This window comes from Puntigrus tetrazona, chromosome 17 (genome assembly GCF_018831695.1).
Source record: "Puntigrus tetrazona isolate hp1 chromosome 17, ASM1883169v1, whole genome shotgun sequence".
NCBI lineage: Eukaryota > Metazoa > Chordata > Actinopteri > Cypriniformes > Cyprinidae > Puntigrus > Puntigrus tetrazona.
The window spans coordinates 11,116,387-11,131,576 of NC_056715.1; the positions used below are offsets into that span (position 1 = coordinate 11,116,387).

Genomic DNA, 15,190 nt, shown 5'->3' on the forward strand with positions numbered 1-15,190 from the left:
AACCCCTCTCTTTGGCTAAATTGAGTTTGGTCAGCCAGAAAAACAAAATAGTTGGATGATATCTGGATTGGTTAAACAGTCAGAGACTTCTGGCCTGGCACTGTTAGTCTACGATGCTGCGGTTCATGAGAACTAACTTCATTTTCTAAAATATTATAATCTCCACCCTAACTTCAGGTCTGAGTTTGCTGACATGAAACTGTCATTTATGCCACTGCAGTTCTGCAGCTGGACACTAGAGGTATGTCCAGCTGCAGATAATTTATTTATTGTCAGCCTATTGTCATTCATCAAAGAGATATTTTTTAAATTGTACATAACTTAAAATTATATAATGACATATGACTTGTCATTATAACACACACACACACACACACACATATATATATATATAATGACAAGTCTAAAATGTGCCTTTTCCCCCAATCACTATCAACGTTTTTAAACCAGATATTCCGCTGTCTGGCCAACACCTTAATTAATCCCATTGTTTCCAGTGCTCTATATCTAGAGTACATGTACACGTAGATGACCGATGAGAGACTGGGGGAATTTTTTCCACCGTAAATGAGAGTGACGCACCGACGGCGCAGCAGCATCATCATCATCACACGGCACCGGCGCTCGTAGACTAGAGGAGGGACCACAGGCTCGATCTGCACAGCATCCTCAGCAACCATCAGCACCCAGCACTGGATTTTACCTGCACTTTACATGGACCGGGACACGACACTGGTAATACTGCAATTATTACTGTGCAAAATAGAGTAATTCGCGTAATTTTTCCCTGGTAAAAAGGAAATCTGTTTTTTTTTACAAACGGTCTCAGTCACGTTCGTGATGATGAGTTCGAAATAATTCATTCCCTTAGCGTCGCCCGTTCGGGTGTATACTCAAATCAGCGTTTAAACATCTTGCGTTCATGTAGCAGTGTTTACTCTGCACGCTTTCGCTGTAGCTTCAATAATTGCACGATTCGTTTACGAGGAACACGAGTCAGTGGGTCGTGTTTAAACATACATTGAGCTGCCCGTCTAGACAGCATTTCGCGTGCAGCAGTGTTTTTCAGCTTTTCTCGTACCGCACCTATGCTGCCCGAAACCTTGCACACGCCTATGGTGCTCAAACATGTTGTAGCTCGTGCGCACGTTAACCCTTAAACGCTTTCTGTATAGTAGGGGATACGTTAAAAATGACATTAAAACGCTGAAAGGAGATTTCTACAAATCTTCGGGCCACATGACACGGCAAATTAAAACGTTGACATCTTTACGTTATTTACATATTATAAAACTGAAAATAAAAACAACATGTTGGAGAACGACATAAAACATTTGAGTCCCGTTATGCTGTAAAATAACAATCTAATTCTATGTATAATTCGAAATTGTAATTATTTTATGCTCCTGCACTTTTAAGGGTTAAACACGGAGGGAGAATAGTGGTATTGCATTATTGGATCAACATCCTGTGTTTACACTAATGACATAGGGATGAAAAGTTGACTGACCCTTTCGTCACTTCAGTTATTCCTTTATGCATGTATTAATGGAACATAAAAAGTTGCATAAGGCGGTTCTCTTGAGTCTATTGGTGTGGATGTGACGTTTGGAAAAAGAGGCCGATAGATTTTGCCCTGAGGGTGAGGCAGAGAATGATGCCATTGGTATACGCATCTCCATTCTTGCCACAAATCCTTTAGATGTTTAGATGCGGAAACTTGTAAATTAACAGATTGTATTCAAGTCCAAAATAATATTTACTAGAACAGAATCAATCGGATTCCACTGATACTTCAACTAGACTTTTTATCTTTATCTGTAATTTTGCTCCAGGACCCAGATTCAATATTATCTTGTCGTAACCCAATGCACTAAACATACTAAAGTAAACAAAAATATCTTCATAATCGAACATTAAAATGTAAGAATACCACTACGGACATCACAAACCCAACAAAAAACAAAAACACATTTCAAAAATGGCAATAGGCTTTGATTAAAACAGCATTACTCATTCATTTTGCACTCAAGACCCTATCAAAATAGACCAGCAAGCCACTTTCGGGTCACTACCCACCAGCTGAGAACCACCGGGAGCTACAGGCTATATTAAACCGCACATCCACTGCAATAATAGTTTTCCAAAGTCCGGATTATTCATTGATAACCATTTTTGCGAACATCTTAAGTCACAAATCTTTCCATCCCTCTCGCGCATTTGAATATTTTCCAGCTTTTAGCCTTTTTTTTTTTTATCTCTCAGAGATTAAAGCAAAGCTGTTTTAAGTCTCAAAAGCATTCCATAGAAAGCATACTGTGTGTTTAAATCCTATTATTTCAATGAATAAATGTCTAGTAAAATGGATTTTAATAATATTAGCATATCTCACAGATGCATTTTCCTGAAGTTTACGTAATATGCATAACAATGGTGTGATGTGACCTTGTTTCTGGTGGAGAGAAAGAGAGAGAGAGAGAGAGAGAGAGAGAGAGAGAGCACAGCCGGCAGGATTAAAGCGACATGCGCTTAAATGGAGATTAATTTCATAATTACTTGTGCACAGCACTCTAATCTGAAAGCTTAAGATGTTGGTAAACACTTCGGTTTTAAGACCCTCGTAGCTGACAAGGCCAAGAGGTCAGTATAAATGAAATGGCAGATTTAAAAGACTTACTGGAATCTGATTCATTATCTGTACTTGTTCCATAATGTGAACTCAGGTAGCAGAGATTTCACAAGAAACAAATGCCTTTGACCTTTTCCACTAAAGTGATCATGTTTCAGGTCTCTCATCGATTTAATCTTATTATAGGACATTCGATTGTATGCGAGTAATGTGAAGTTGTTACAAATCATTTTGCATCTAGAGATTCAGCCAATGTTATGGATTTTCGGTCTATATCGGTTTAGGAGTTATCCATTACTGATGTGGTAAACCACATTTGTGAAGGTTAAGTGAATTTTAGATAGATAATTTATAGACTATAAGTCGCGGACTGGTAATGCGCATGCGAAATTAACAGAAGCAGAAGCTCTCGTAGCTTATGGAAGAGGCTTTCTACTGTGCATCAGGATTTTGCATTTGTTCTGCATTAAATGCATCCCGAAAATAAATGCTGGTAGTCATGTTCTTGCACAGAGGTCAATTATAGTGCAGAGTAAGCCTTCTGTGTGCCGGTCAGCATCTCTCTGTGTGCGCAGCTAACACCTCCATCCAATCTGTTTCCTGTGTTTGAAAAGACTACATAGTTACTTGGATCAACACTCATTTTTTTGCTCAGAATTATAATACATTAATTGCATGAATGAAAACGAACACTTTGATTCCCAGAATGTGCTAGTGACACCAAAATTACACACTCGGAGGTTATACTTTTGGAAAATTGCAACACTTCGAATAGAGATGTTGTTTTGTGTTGTCTTGAAAAGCAAAAAGTCTTAATGGATGATAAGCAACAATCAGTTAAAGGGAGGCAACATCCTGGCTATAGATCTAAAGCCCCCCATTAACACAGGAAGTCTATTGGATTTAAAAGCTAAAGTCTCTTCCTGTTTTGTATTCAAAGGTTCTAGTTAGTGGATGATGAGGAGCTTATTGCATCTCTTAGAGACAGAAAGTGTGTTTTGTTTAACTCTGCGAATGAGTGGGAATGTTTGTCTGAGATTAAATAAATACATAATGCTAACAAAGAAATGCAGAGACTGGATTATATAAATTTTACAGGCACTTTCTCCTGTCTTAAATCATCAGTGTTGCTCTCTCACGTTGTTCTTTATTCAAACTATTAAGCACCAGCAATATGCATTAAATTTCCATACGAAGGATCTGCAGAGCGCAGCAACATGCATTTCTCAAGGTCACAGCATGTATTGACAGTCAGATCAGGTTTTACTGCTTGAGATGCTGCTTGTTCCTTGTAGTGTGTCAGTATGTTGTTTCGTCTTTTGGGGGACTGTTTCATTTGGTGTTGTCTGCATGATTTTTTCACGAGAATTTGTCATGAAGGCCATTGACTCATATATTAACAAGAGCTTCCAGACTGCCACTTATGGAAGCCTCTGTGTTGACTGTGCAGTGCAATCCACAGTCGGCTTATGGGAAGACCATAAAAAAAAAAAAGGATTGGTTGCATTTCTCAAATAAAGGTTTGACGACATCCACATATTTAGCTAAATTAGAATTTATGTCCATCCAGAAATGAGCAAAAGTCAACTTAATGGATAAGACTGACTGTAGCCAGATATATTAAATTAACTTTAATGTAAGCATATGGCTAGTTACTGTCGTTATTCACAATGTAAAAACAAGGCTTTCAGTGCTGTAATCGTCACTTGGTTTTGACTGACAATGTTCTTGATTTGATTTGCCTTCATGTGATCCGGTCAGGGCCATGAGATGACCAAAAGTGACTGACCCAGTTTTACACAGAACATTATGACCAGCGTTGTTGCTAAAATTTTTATGGGTGGGATTGTTCTCCTTGCTTGTAATGGTCAGAGCTTTTATTTCAAAATGCTTTATTTCTTAATCTCAGGTTTCTAAAATAAATAAGTGTAAAAATACAAATACAGTACAAATGTATATATATGTATATGTATATATATATATATATATATATATATATATATATATATATATATATATATATATATATATATATATATATATATATATATATATATATATATATATATATATATATATATATATATATATATATATATATATATTAGGTTACTGTGGTATTATATGAAATGTTTATATTTGCTGCTGTAGAGACTGCTGAATTGCAGCATCGCTGGTTAAAAACAGTTTAGGCATATCAGATAATCATAAAATAGACTACAGGGTCTATGGACAAGGTTAGCCATGCTTGACTACAGACTGACAGTTTTCCAACAGGAGAAGATCTTCTTAAACTTATGGGTGACAAATCATCTGGCACATTTCTGAAGGAGAGATTTAAAGTGTACCTTTGTGCTTCTCTCTCTTTCCCCAGCCCCGTCTGCCACTGCCTGTCCTACACATTTTGTGAGTTAAAAAAAAGACAATTCCCTCTCCTAATCTATCCTTATTCCTTGTTCTTTGCAGGCAGCGGCTGTCTAAGGATAGCCCACCTAGAAAGGACAATGAAAAAACCTGAACTCATATATTATTGAAGGACAGAAGTGCCTTTACAGATATCATGACTCCCGGAGACCTTCTGGAAAAGTATCATAATAATTAATGTCTCTTCTCTTGAAAGCTATGGACTGAGAAGTGGCCTTGGAGTGATACATATTTCACATTTGTGAGTATGCTCGTATGTACGGCTGCATTAATCCTACATGTTTTCTTTTCTAATCTCTATAGACAGAGTTCATAGACGTTTGGTATCAGGTGGATTTTCTGTTACAACTTTTTTTTAAGTGAAGTGAAAGGATCCTTTTCAAAGGATTAATATGTAAAATCTCTCTTTGGTGGCAATGAAAAAAGTTACTGTTTATGCATATTTTTAATTTGAGACATTCTTATTTTTTTGACATTGTTATTTTGTTTTAAATTTTTACAGATTTTCAAATCACGTGGTCTTTTGTATCCGTTGTCTTTAATCTTGTTTATTATATGCCACATAGCAATAATCATTGTTGGGCTGAATTTACACACAGTACCTGTTTAGATTTAAAAGTGTGAAGATATCTGGAGTATATCTTGATCTTGTCCTACTTTTCTCAATTGCTGCTGGTTGAGTGGTAGATGGTACCGTATCTCCAGAGGCCATAACTCTCTGGACCATTAACTGAAATTAATTTTAGATTTGTTCATGTAGAGGGAAGATTCTTATTGAAAGGCATGAGAAAAAGATTGATGGTTTTAATATAGGTTAATTAAATCTCTTTGAAGCCTTTACACATTTGAGTGTATCTTAGTTCTGTGGAATTTAGTCAGAAAAAGTCATTTGTTCTGTAAATTATAGATTACTTACAGTTCACTTAAAAAGGAGAATTCTGCCTTTATTTACTCATACATTCATGTTGTTTGAAACTTTGATTCTTCTTCTAAACACAAATGTTCCCAGACCCAGAAACATAGCAAGGACTTAGGCAAAAAGTCTGTGTGACATTAGTGGTTCAACTGTAATTTTTACTTTTTAATGATATGGAAAATGCAGATTTTCAAATAAAGTTAGTTTTCAGTTATTTAATCTATTAACGGGACACTCAAACAGTTTCTCTTCTTGTATGCAGCCATGATGGTCCTGTTTCTAGTTTCAGCAGCTCTCATTTCAAACAGTTCCTCTCATGGAAACCTGACCGCAGGTATGTCATATTCAGCTATCTGTTTTTCACTTAAAATGATTTAGAAACACGTTGGCGATCTGTACCCAGAACCTGAATTTTCATAGAATCTAAATGTCTGGAAATGGAACGTTTCACATTTTAAAATAGAAAAATGCTTTAATCTGCCAAATTGTTCCATGCATTTTCTTTCTTGAATAATGGCAGCAGATACCATCTGGGCCTGCTGACAAGCCTGTGGAGAATATTACTTCACTCACTTCCATTGTCTTTTCATTGTCTTGTTCAGAGTCTCCAGCGCCTCAGGGCTCACATGTCTTAGCCTCAGGCCTCGTCACCTCTCTCCTGCTTGTCATCTTTCTTCTCCTCATTGCCTACATTCTGAGGTAAGAAAACACACATGCCCCAAGAACATTCTACACTATAAAACACATTATGCATTATATGCAGAGATACATATGAGTCTGGGCCTTATATACGAGTGAACAGCTCTTCTTTTGACCCGCACTTTACTCAGCTTTAGGCTTTTATAAGTTTGGCCTACAGCGTTGCCAACTGCTGTACTTCTGTTACTCTCAGACCAGCTAGGCCTGTACTTATATGTATTGGTAGACATCTAACTTTCTATTCTTGCTACATGGAAATCGCTCTTTTGTCCAGGCTACAAATTTCTTTATCCAAAGCTTCCATTATTATCATAACGTCAACTCATGATTATGATTATCATTTTGTTTAAAACAAATAATTTGCTTTTTTAGAGCTCCTATAAAGTAACTATAAAAATTGTCCCCCCTCACTGTTACCTGCAGAACTAACACTCGTTCTCCTCTAGTGTTCTTCCACACATGTATGTGAAGAGCAAATGAAGTTACTGCATAGTTTCAAACCTATCCTGTAATATAGATCACAATGAAATGTTTCTTAAGCACTCAATCAGCATATTATATTGCTTTTCAAAAGATTATTTGACACTGAGTAATAGATCAAAACGTAGCTTTGCCATAACAAGAAATACATTTTGAAATAATATTTATCTATAATAAATATAATATTTTTTGTACAGCATATTTTTGAGTTTTTAAAAATGTTTTTAAAAAATAACATCTTTCCCCACAACCTACCCCAGACAGTTTATTAAAAATATAATAATAAAAAATTCAATTCCACACAATTCTTACATATCATTACTTCACACATCTAAAGCATATTCGATATCTCCATTTTTTTAACAAAGTCCAAAAAGCCTCCTAGATATTCAAAAATTCAGAGGGTTCTTTTTTATTACGTATGTAAGTTTTTCAAGAGCCAAACAAAAGTTTTTCAGCCATAGTCCAATGGAAGGGAAATTGGTATTTTTCCAACACAGGGCAATAGACCTTCTTGCTTATAATAGACACAAATCCACCAACTGTCTTTCTCTAGGAGCAGTTGTCTTTATCCATACTCAGTACACACAATACAGGACATTGGGGTAGAAGTACATTGTGAAACAGATTGCGTTACCACAACCCCAAACTTCTGTACCTCCGCACACTCCCATACACAATGGGAAAATGTACCTTAAATGTATTTAATCTTACTGGGGTTACATGAATTCTCATTACCCAATAATACTGTAAGAGTCTCAAGCGGGAGTTTAAAGTTTGTGTTTGTGCTTTTAAAGAAATTGTATTGCTGTCATCTAATAGAATATCCATATTTATATCTTAAATCCATGCTTTTCTCTTATTTTCAGAGCTTATGATTTTCTCTTAGTATGTTAACTGGGTAATCCGCCCTTTAATGTAGCAATCTTGTAGCAATCTTATAATGTAGCGATCGACATTGGGGCAAATATTTTAAAAAGTGTTACTGAGGTAGGGTAAATTTAGCTACAAGCTTATCAAATGGCTTTAGTATATTATCTTTATACAAATCTTTCAATCTGATCATGCCCTTATTCATCCACAATTTAAACCCCATATCCTTTTTAGCTGGGCTGAAATAAACATTTCCCCCCAGATAGGAGAAAAGCAAGAAACCACTGGAAGGTCTCCAAGATATTTATAGGCTACGTACCAGATTACAATAGTATTTTTTTACAAAAGGATTATCATGTAACCAAGGCACATATAATAATATTTTAAACTCAAATGATATTTTACAATATTACCGCTTTCTTTTACTACTTAAATAAATGCAGCCGCTGTAAGCATGAAGATATATATAAAACATATAAAAAAAATATTACCAGCCCCATACTTTTGAAAAGCACTAGTCCTATAAAGCGCTCTCATTTTTCTAACATTATTTGTATACAACGTTACAAAAATATTTGCAATGGACATAATGTATTATTACATTATTCCTTTATATGACATTACATTATTTATTAAAGATGAAGTCTATCATTTCTGGACCTTCAGATATAACTCCATGTTGCAATGTTATTGCCAGTTGTATAATCTCAGCTTTTATGTTAAGTCTGATCAACTAGCTGTTACGAATGTGTAACGACACTCCCCTCTGTCTGCCATTGGTCCAACAGATAGCCTTTCTCCAAACTCACACCATTGGCTGTGATTAAACAAACAAAGCAATGCTTTGAAAGATCCATAGAGAAACATTGTTTACACTTTTTCAAAAGGCTTAGTTAGTTGTTTTTTCTTTCAGCAGAGACAGAATAAATTATTTTAACGTAATCAAACAGCACACTTCACCTTTAAGAGTATGTGTGTGCGTGTGTGTGTCTGTTTATGACCCCGCCGGGCAGCTCCGGCAGCAGCTGCGTGTGTAGTGAAATGTGAAAGCAGTTGTGATGGTGTGTCAGCGAGTCATTCTCTCTCCGTTGCTCTGAGGAATCAGAGAACCAAACAATCTCCCATGAGAAAGAACTTTAGATTCTGGTGTGTATAGAAAACTTTGTCATTTTTTTACTTTGTGTTTTGTTTCATCTCCCTGTAAATGTCTTATTTCAAAATCTCTCAGGTTTAGAGAGCAAAGGAAGGATCTTGTCGCCTCGGTTGACAAAAAGTTGCCAAATGGCTTTTTGGAAGATCAAGGTAAGTTTTTGATTTGTCATATTTTTTTTGCTGACACTTTGTCTATTTGTATCAAATCTATATTTTTAGAACAAAGCTTTTAGAACTCGGCATCTATGCGAGAGAAAAAAAAAAAGGTAACAGGAAGAGAATGTCTCTTTTTCAGCCTGTATGTTTTTCTTCTCTCTCTGTCAGAACAAACGGTGGTGCTCCTCCCCAGATCACCCTCTCCATCAAAGCGTTATTTCCCCATCCCTCTGGACTCGCTGGAGGAAGAGTTTCGCCTACGCATGGCGGATGATGGCAAACTCTTCAGAGAGGAATTTAATGTAAGAGCGCAGATGCGCACAAACTTTATGATTCTCCGCATTCACGCGAACTCCATTTAGTTTTCTTATACTCACATAATGTTCCTTTCTTCTGCTGGTTGTCTTTTAAAGTCTTTGCCTTGCGGTTTTGGCTGTGGTACCTTTGAAGAGGCGAGCAGAGAAGAGAACAGAGAAAAGAACAGATATCCTAATATTCTGCCCTGTAAGTTTTCATCACACTTGCAAACTTTCCAGGTGTAGTATATCTTTGTAATTGTGATAGTTAGGACTTGAATGGAGGAAGTTGGACCCTAGAGTTTAATAAAACACATCTCTTCATTTCCTTCTCAGACGATCATTCAAGAGTGCTGCTTTCACACATAGATGGATATATGGGCTCTGATTACATAAATGCCTCTTATATAGATGTGAGTACTTTCTCCATACTCCATGCTTAATTCCAAGTAGGAATTAAAGGGATAGTTCATACAACAATGGAAATATTGTCATTTTAAGGGATACTAGACCTTAAAATGATCATTTTGCCATTAATCACTACACCCTCATGTCGTTCCAAACCAGTAAAAGCTTTGTTTGTCGTCTGAAGTTACATTGCTGTCTATGCAGGGTCAGAAAGCTCTTTGATTTCATCAAAAATAATCTTAATTTATGTTCCGAAGATAAATTAAGGTCATGATTTTGAATGACATGAGAGTGATGATGTGATTGTATAATTAATAAAAGAATAATTTTCCTATCCCTTTGATTTCTGTGATCAGTATTTGTATTACAAGACATTCATATCTTATAAATAACATATTACATAATGCCTATAATGCCTTCTCGTTTGACATTGCACATGAATGTACTTTTCTGAGTGTCAGGATTGATTCATTGATTTTTCCTGTAGGGCTACAGAGAAAAAAACAAATTTATTGCAGCTCAAGGTATATTTTCCCACTTCCCATTTGTAATAAAAATTAGAAAAAGTTAATTTAATCAATCAGAAGCAAACATTCTAAACTTTAATTCATCTTCATTCATCAATTCATTTTTCTTATTTTTTAGGCCCGAAACCAGAGACAGTGGGAGATTTCTGGAGGATGGTTTGGGAGCAGAAATCTTCCACTATAGTCATGTTGACCAACACAAGAGAGAGAAAAGAGGTAAGAGAAGACATATGAACATATGAATTGTTGCAGAAAGTCATAAAAAATGGGACAATATAGAAAAAGAAATTCAAAACACTACTAATAAAGTAAATCCAGTTTTTAGTTAAATATGCGTGATGTCTGTGTGTAAAATCCAGGAAAAGTGCTATCAGTATTGGCCTGAGCAGGGCTGCTGGATCTATGGCTGTGTGAGAGTGGCAATGGAAGATGTCACAGTGTTGGTGGACTACACGATCAGGAAGTTCTGTGTGCAGCACGTGAGCGGTCATTTCCTTTACAAACAGTACATCACCAGTAATCTATTGTTTAGTATAATATACCGACATACTAATACACCAGTCCTCCCGATAGGCCTGCAATTTAGTAACCAAGAATATTTCACACTCAAGCAATAGGTTGTTTTTTTTTACTTAAGCAAGCTGGTGTGATTTTGCAGCATGCTGCTGATGGCTGCAGGCCTCCAAGGTTGGTCACTCAGCTGCACTTCACCAGCTGGCCTGATTTTGGCGTACCCCTCTCCCCTATCGGCATGCTTAAGTTCCTCAAGAAAGTCAAGACTGTCAACCCTGCTCATGCTGGACCAATCATAGTGCACTGTAGGTAAGACAGCAGGCTATTCTTTGAATATATTTGCACACAGTGCTACTTGCTGCTTGTTGTTTTTCTATGTAAGTATGCTAGATGGATGTGTTTGACTATTATGAGTCTTTTGCTTTTGTTTTCCCCATTCAATTGTCTGTGTCGAACTTGTTTCAAAGCAAAAACATGTTTTGTGTGAAGAACATGAATGTGTGGTGTATGATAGAAATGTGTTGCATACTACAGTTTATTAAATCTATAGGGATGCACTTAGTGAATTAAGTGCTATATATTGGGCAAAACATTTGAACATTTCAGCTATAGCAAACAGTCTGAATTGCAAAGTATGCAGAAACAACCACCAACGCAGATGTCTTGAGGCTCAGCTGTTAAACGCCCCCCTCATGTGGGACTGTTAACACTTCAGCCAGAACCACAGACTTTCCCACTCGTTAAAGTGCGAAAAGTCCCGTATTGCAGTGAAATGGCCAACTCCAACTTTTTCTGGTACGCTGGTAAAATCAGCAATGTTCACAGCATTATGAATGTTAATATAAAATCGATCTCATGTTCAAACGAACTGAGATAATTATCTAGCCCAAAATAGTACTTCAAATGGAAAGACCCGGCAGTTTTTAACTACATTATCTCATTATCCCTCATTTCATGCCCTACTTCACATCTCACGACTCATTTTGTCTTTGTGTAGTGCTGGGGTTGGCAGGACCGGGACGTTCATTGTGATTGACGCGATGATGGATATGATGCACGCTGAACCGAGGGTGGACGTGTTCGGCTTCGTGTCCAGGATAAGAAAGCAGCGCTGTCAGCTCATTCAAACAGACGTAAAAGACTTTCGGCGGTCCCTCTTTCTGTGTTTGACTCATTTCAGCAGTGACCGGCTGCTGATATTCCTCTCTCTCACCCACAGATGCAGTATTCTTTCATTTACCAGGCACTTTTAGAGCATTACCTGTATGGTGACACAGAGTTAGACATTGCTTCTTTAGAAGGCCACCTCCACAAACTCCACAACACGCACACACAAATGGATCGAGTGGGTCTGGAGGAAGAATTCAGAGTAAGAACCACATTACATGTATTACAGGTTTTGCTAAGCAAGAGTATGAAATGATCTGATGACACATAGGCAAAAATAAATAGTTCTTTTAAACACATTGTTTCGTTTGTAATCTCTTTAGAGACTGACTAATGTCCGCATAATGAAGGAGAATATGAGAACCGGAAATCTGCCCGCCAACATGAGAAAGAACAGAGTACTGCAGATCATCCCATGTGAGAAGAGGAATATATATATTTATAAATACAGATTTATTATCTCAGTGTCCTTTCTTTCTTTCTTTCTTTCTTTCTGTAATCAATATACTTGTCTTATTACCAGATGACTTCAACAGGGTAATATTATCAATGAAAAGAGGGCAGGAATTCACAGACTACATTAATGCATCATTCATAGATGTGAGTATATGTTTAATAAAAAAAAAGCTCATTATTACTATAAATAATATAGTTTATATTTACAAATTTATAAAAAGTGTATTATTATAATAAATATTATTATAAGACCACATGCCACTTGACATATAAATAATGGCCTTGGATAAAAACGAAAAAGAACATACTTTGTATACGTATTTTAATAATATATATAATATAATATTTTAACACTCATAACTCTGTGTTTTACCTTTGCAGGGTTATAGGCAGAAGGATTACTTTATAGCAACTCAGGCACCTTTGGCTCACACTGTGCAGGACTTCTGGCGCATGGTATGGGAGTGGAAGTGCCACTCTATTGTCATGCTGACTGAGCTGAAAGAGAGAGAACAGGTACGGTTTAATCTTTTTAATATTTACATATTAATCAACATAAATCCGATTCCACAATGCAATGTCCCAAGCATTCACCCTTTCGCTTCCACTCTGGCAGGAGAAGTGCGTGCGTTACTGGCCAGCAGAGGGCAGCGTTTCTTTTGGAGATTATGCACTGGAGCTGAAGAGAGACACGCTTTGTGAGACTTTCAGCATTCGAGACATGCTGCTGTCATATGCATCAGTGAGTTAAATGCGCAGTGAATTTGACTGATTTATGCTCCAAACACCCGCTTCACTTAGGAGCTTCCTTTATTTTGCACAAACTGTGACTAAATTGAGCTGTCTGCAGGAAAAGCAGACCCGTCTAGTCAGGCAGTTCCACTTCCACGGTTGGCCAGAGATCGGAATCCCATCAGACGGAAAGGGAATGATTGACATTATTGCTGCAGTGCAGAAACAACAGCAGCAATCTGGAAACAACCCTATAGTGGTGCATTGCAGGTACCCATACACTATATTTCACACACACATTGTTCAACATTGTTTTTTGTTTCATGAATAAAGTCTATACAGCCTATCATAATAGTGTGCTTTGGAATTTTTTTAATTTTTATTTTTGGTAACATCAGTGCCGGTGCTGGCCGGACTGGAACCTTCATTGCCCTCAGCAACATCTTAGAGCGGGTCAAAGCCGAGGGGTTACTGGACGTATTCCAGACAGTGAAGAGTTTACGCACTCAGAGACCTCATATGGTCCAAACTGTGGTAAGAATGCAAAACACTGTGCATAGTTCACGTAGATCTGATGCCTTCACTGTTAAATTACAAAATGAAAAAAATATGAACAATGATAAAAAAAGAATGAGTTGATGTTCTGGCTTTTGACTTTGTGAATTATGATATAATGTGATTCCATTTGTCTTTTCAGGAACAATATGACTTCTGCTACAGAGTTGTGCAAGATTTTGTTGACATCTACTCTGACTATGCCAATTTCAAATGAGTGCAGCTTACCGACACACATTTAGATTATATTTAAACTGAAGAATATTACTGTGGCTTAGTGACACTCCATGCACTTGACATTTCCTATTCTTGTTATATGCAGTAAGGTAATATTTTGGATATGGCCAGACTCCAGTGGATTAACCACGTCACGTCTTCGCGTTAAGTTTTTGTTACATTTGTGTAAGTATTCAGTACGACAGAAGTTTTACTTTTAATATGACCATAATATTTAATTTGTACATTAACAAGTTTTGTTTACTACAAAATTATTTTTGTTTATGAATTGTGTTCACGAAAGTGTAAAGCATTCCAGTATTTGTTCCTAATATTTATGCTCCAGCTTGCTTCCCAGAAAAAAATTTTGCATGGTTATTTGTGTGAACTAGTGTACTAAAATGAATGAAGATACTTCCAAATTTGAATTTTATTGCGATTCTTGGGCAGAATCTAATTGCATCGACCCTGATAAGTCACTTGGACCATATACATGCTCTTCACCTTCACATCACCTTCATAACCTGACTGAGATGTCCAACCACTTAATGAAACTTTAGTTTCTGTGATGATGATGCCGTTTATTCTTATGACTCCATAAGCCAATCAAATACCCAAGAGGCTAAAACTGTGGTATAGATACAGACATGGATTAAGCGTACAACATTATAAGGAAGTAGTAAAATCCATAATGACATTTGGTTGAGGAATTGATAAATTGCATTCAGGGTTTAGTGAAACCTGTGAAACAAAGGAACAGTTTCCTTTCATTATTCCCTACAAACACAATGCCCTGTGTTTCTGTCTGCGTGTTTGAACAAGGTCAGATCATTTGTGCTCTCACTGGAGTGTTCCTACGAGGGTGAGAAATTCTGAAGAAAATGAGGAAAGACGTATGCCTTAATCCTGAATAACACCATTTTCTGCAATAAATGTTTCAGTCAATACTTGTGTCTGCTTTCTGTCTATTTTTTACTTTAGAAAGACAATA

The 15,190-nt window shown here is 36.7% G+C and overlaps 1 protein-coding gene across 3 annotated transcripts; it reads left to right on the forward strand.

Moving 5' to 3' along the window:
- The first annotated feature begins 589 nt into the window (after positions 1-589).
- On the forward strand, positions 590-15,146 carry ptpreb (protein tyrosine phosphatase receptor type Eb). Of its 3 annotated transcripts, none has more exons than XM_043263114.1 (21): positions 590-735; positions 5,096-5,294; positions 6,232-6,303; positions 6,572-6,668; positions 9,250-9,323; positions 9,498-9,631; positions 9,743-9,833; positions 9,962-10,038; positions 10,521-10,557; positions 10,679-10,776; positions 10,920-11,039; positions 11,219-11,382; positions 12,071-12,206; positions 12,293-12,442; positions 12,564-12,657; positions 12,764-12,840; positions 13,078-13,212; positions 13,313-13,438; positions 13,547-13,698; positions 13,827-13,962; positions 14,126-15,146. In XM_043263114.1, exons 3-21 carry the CDS (start codon positions 6,234-6,236, stop codon positions 14,198-14,200), a joined length of 2,043 nt encoding a protein of 680 aa, XP_043119049.1. In that variant the 5' UTR covers positions 590-735; positions 5,096-5,294; positions 6,232-6,233; the 3' UTR covers positions 14,201-15,146. The 3 variants fall into 3 exon arrangements, with proteins under 3 accessions (XP_043119049.1, XP_043119050.1, XP_043119051.1); XM_043263115.1 differs by having other exon boundaries at positions 636-735; positions 5,250-5,294; XM_043263116.1 differs by lacking the exons at positions 590-735; positions 5,096-5,294; positions 6,232-6,303; positions 6,572-6,668 and adding an exon at positions 9,048-9,167.
- Positions 15,147-15,190: the final 44 nt, after the last annotated feature.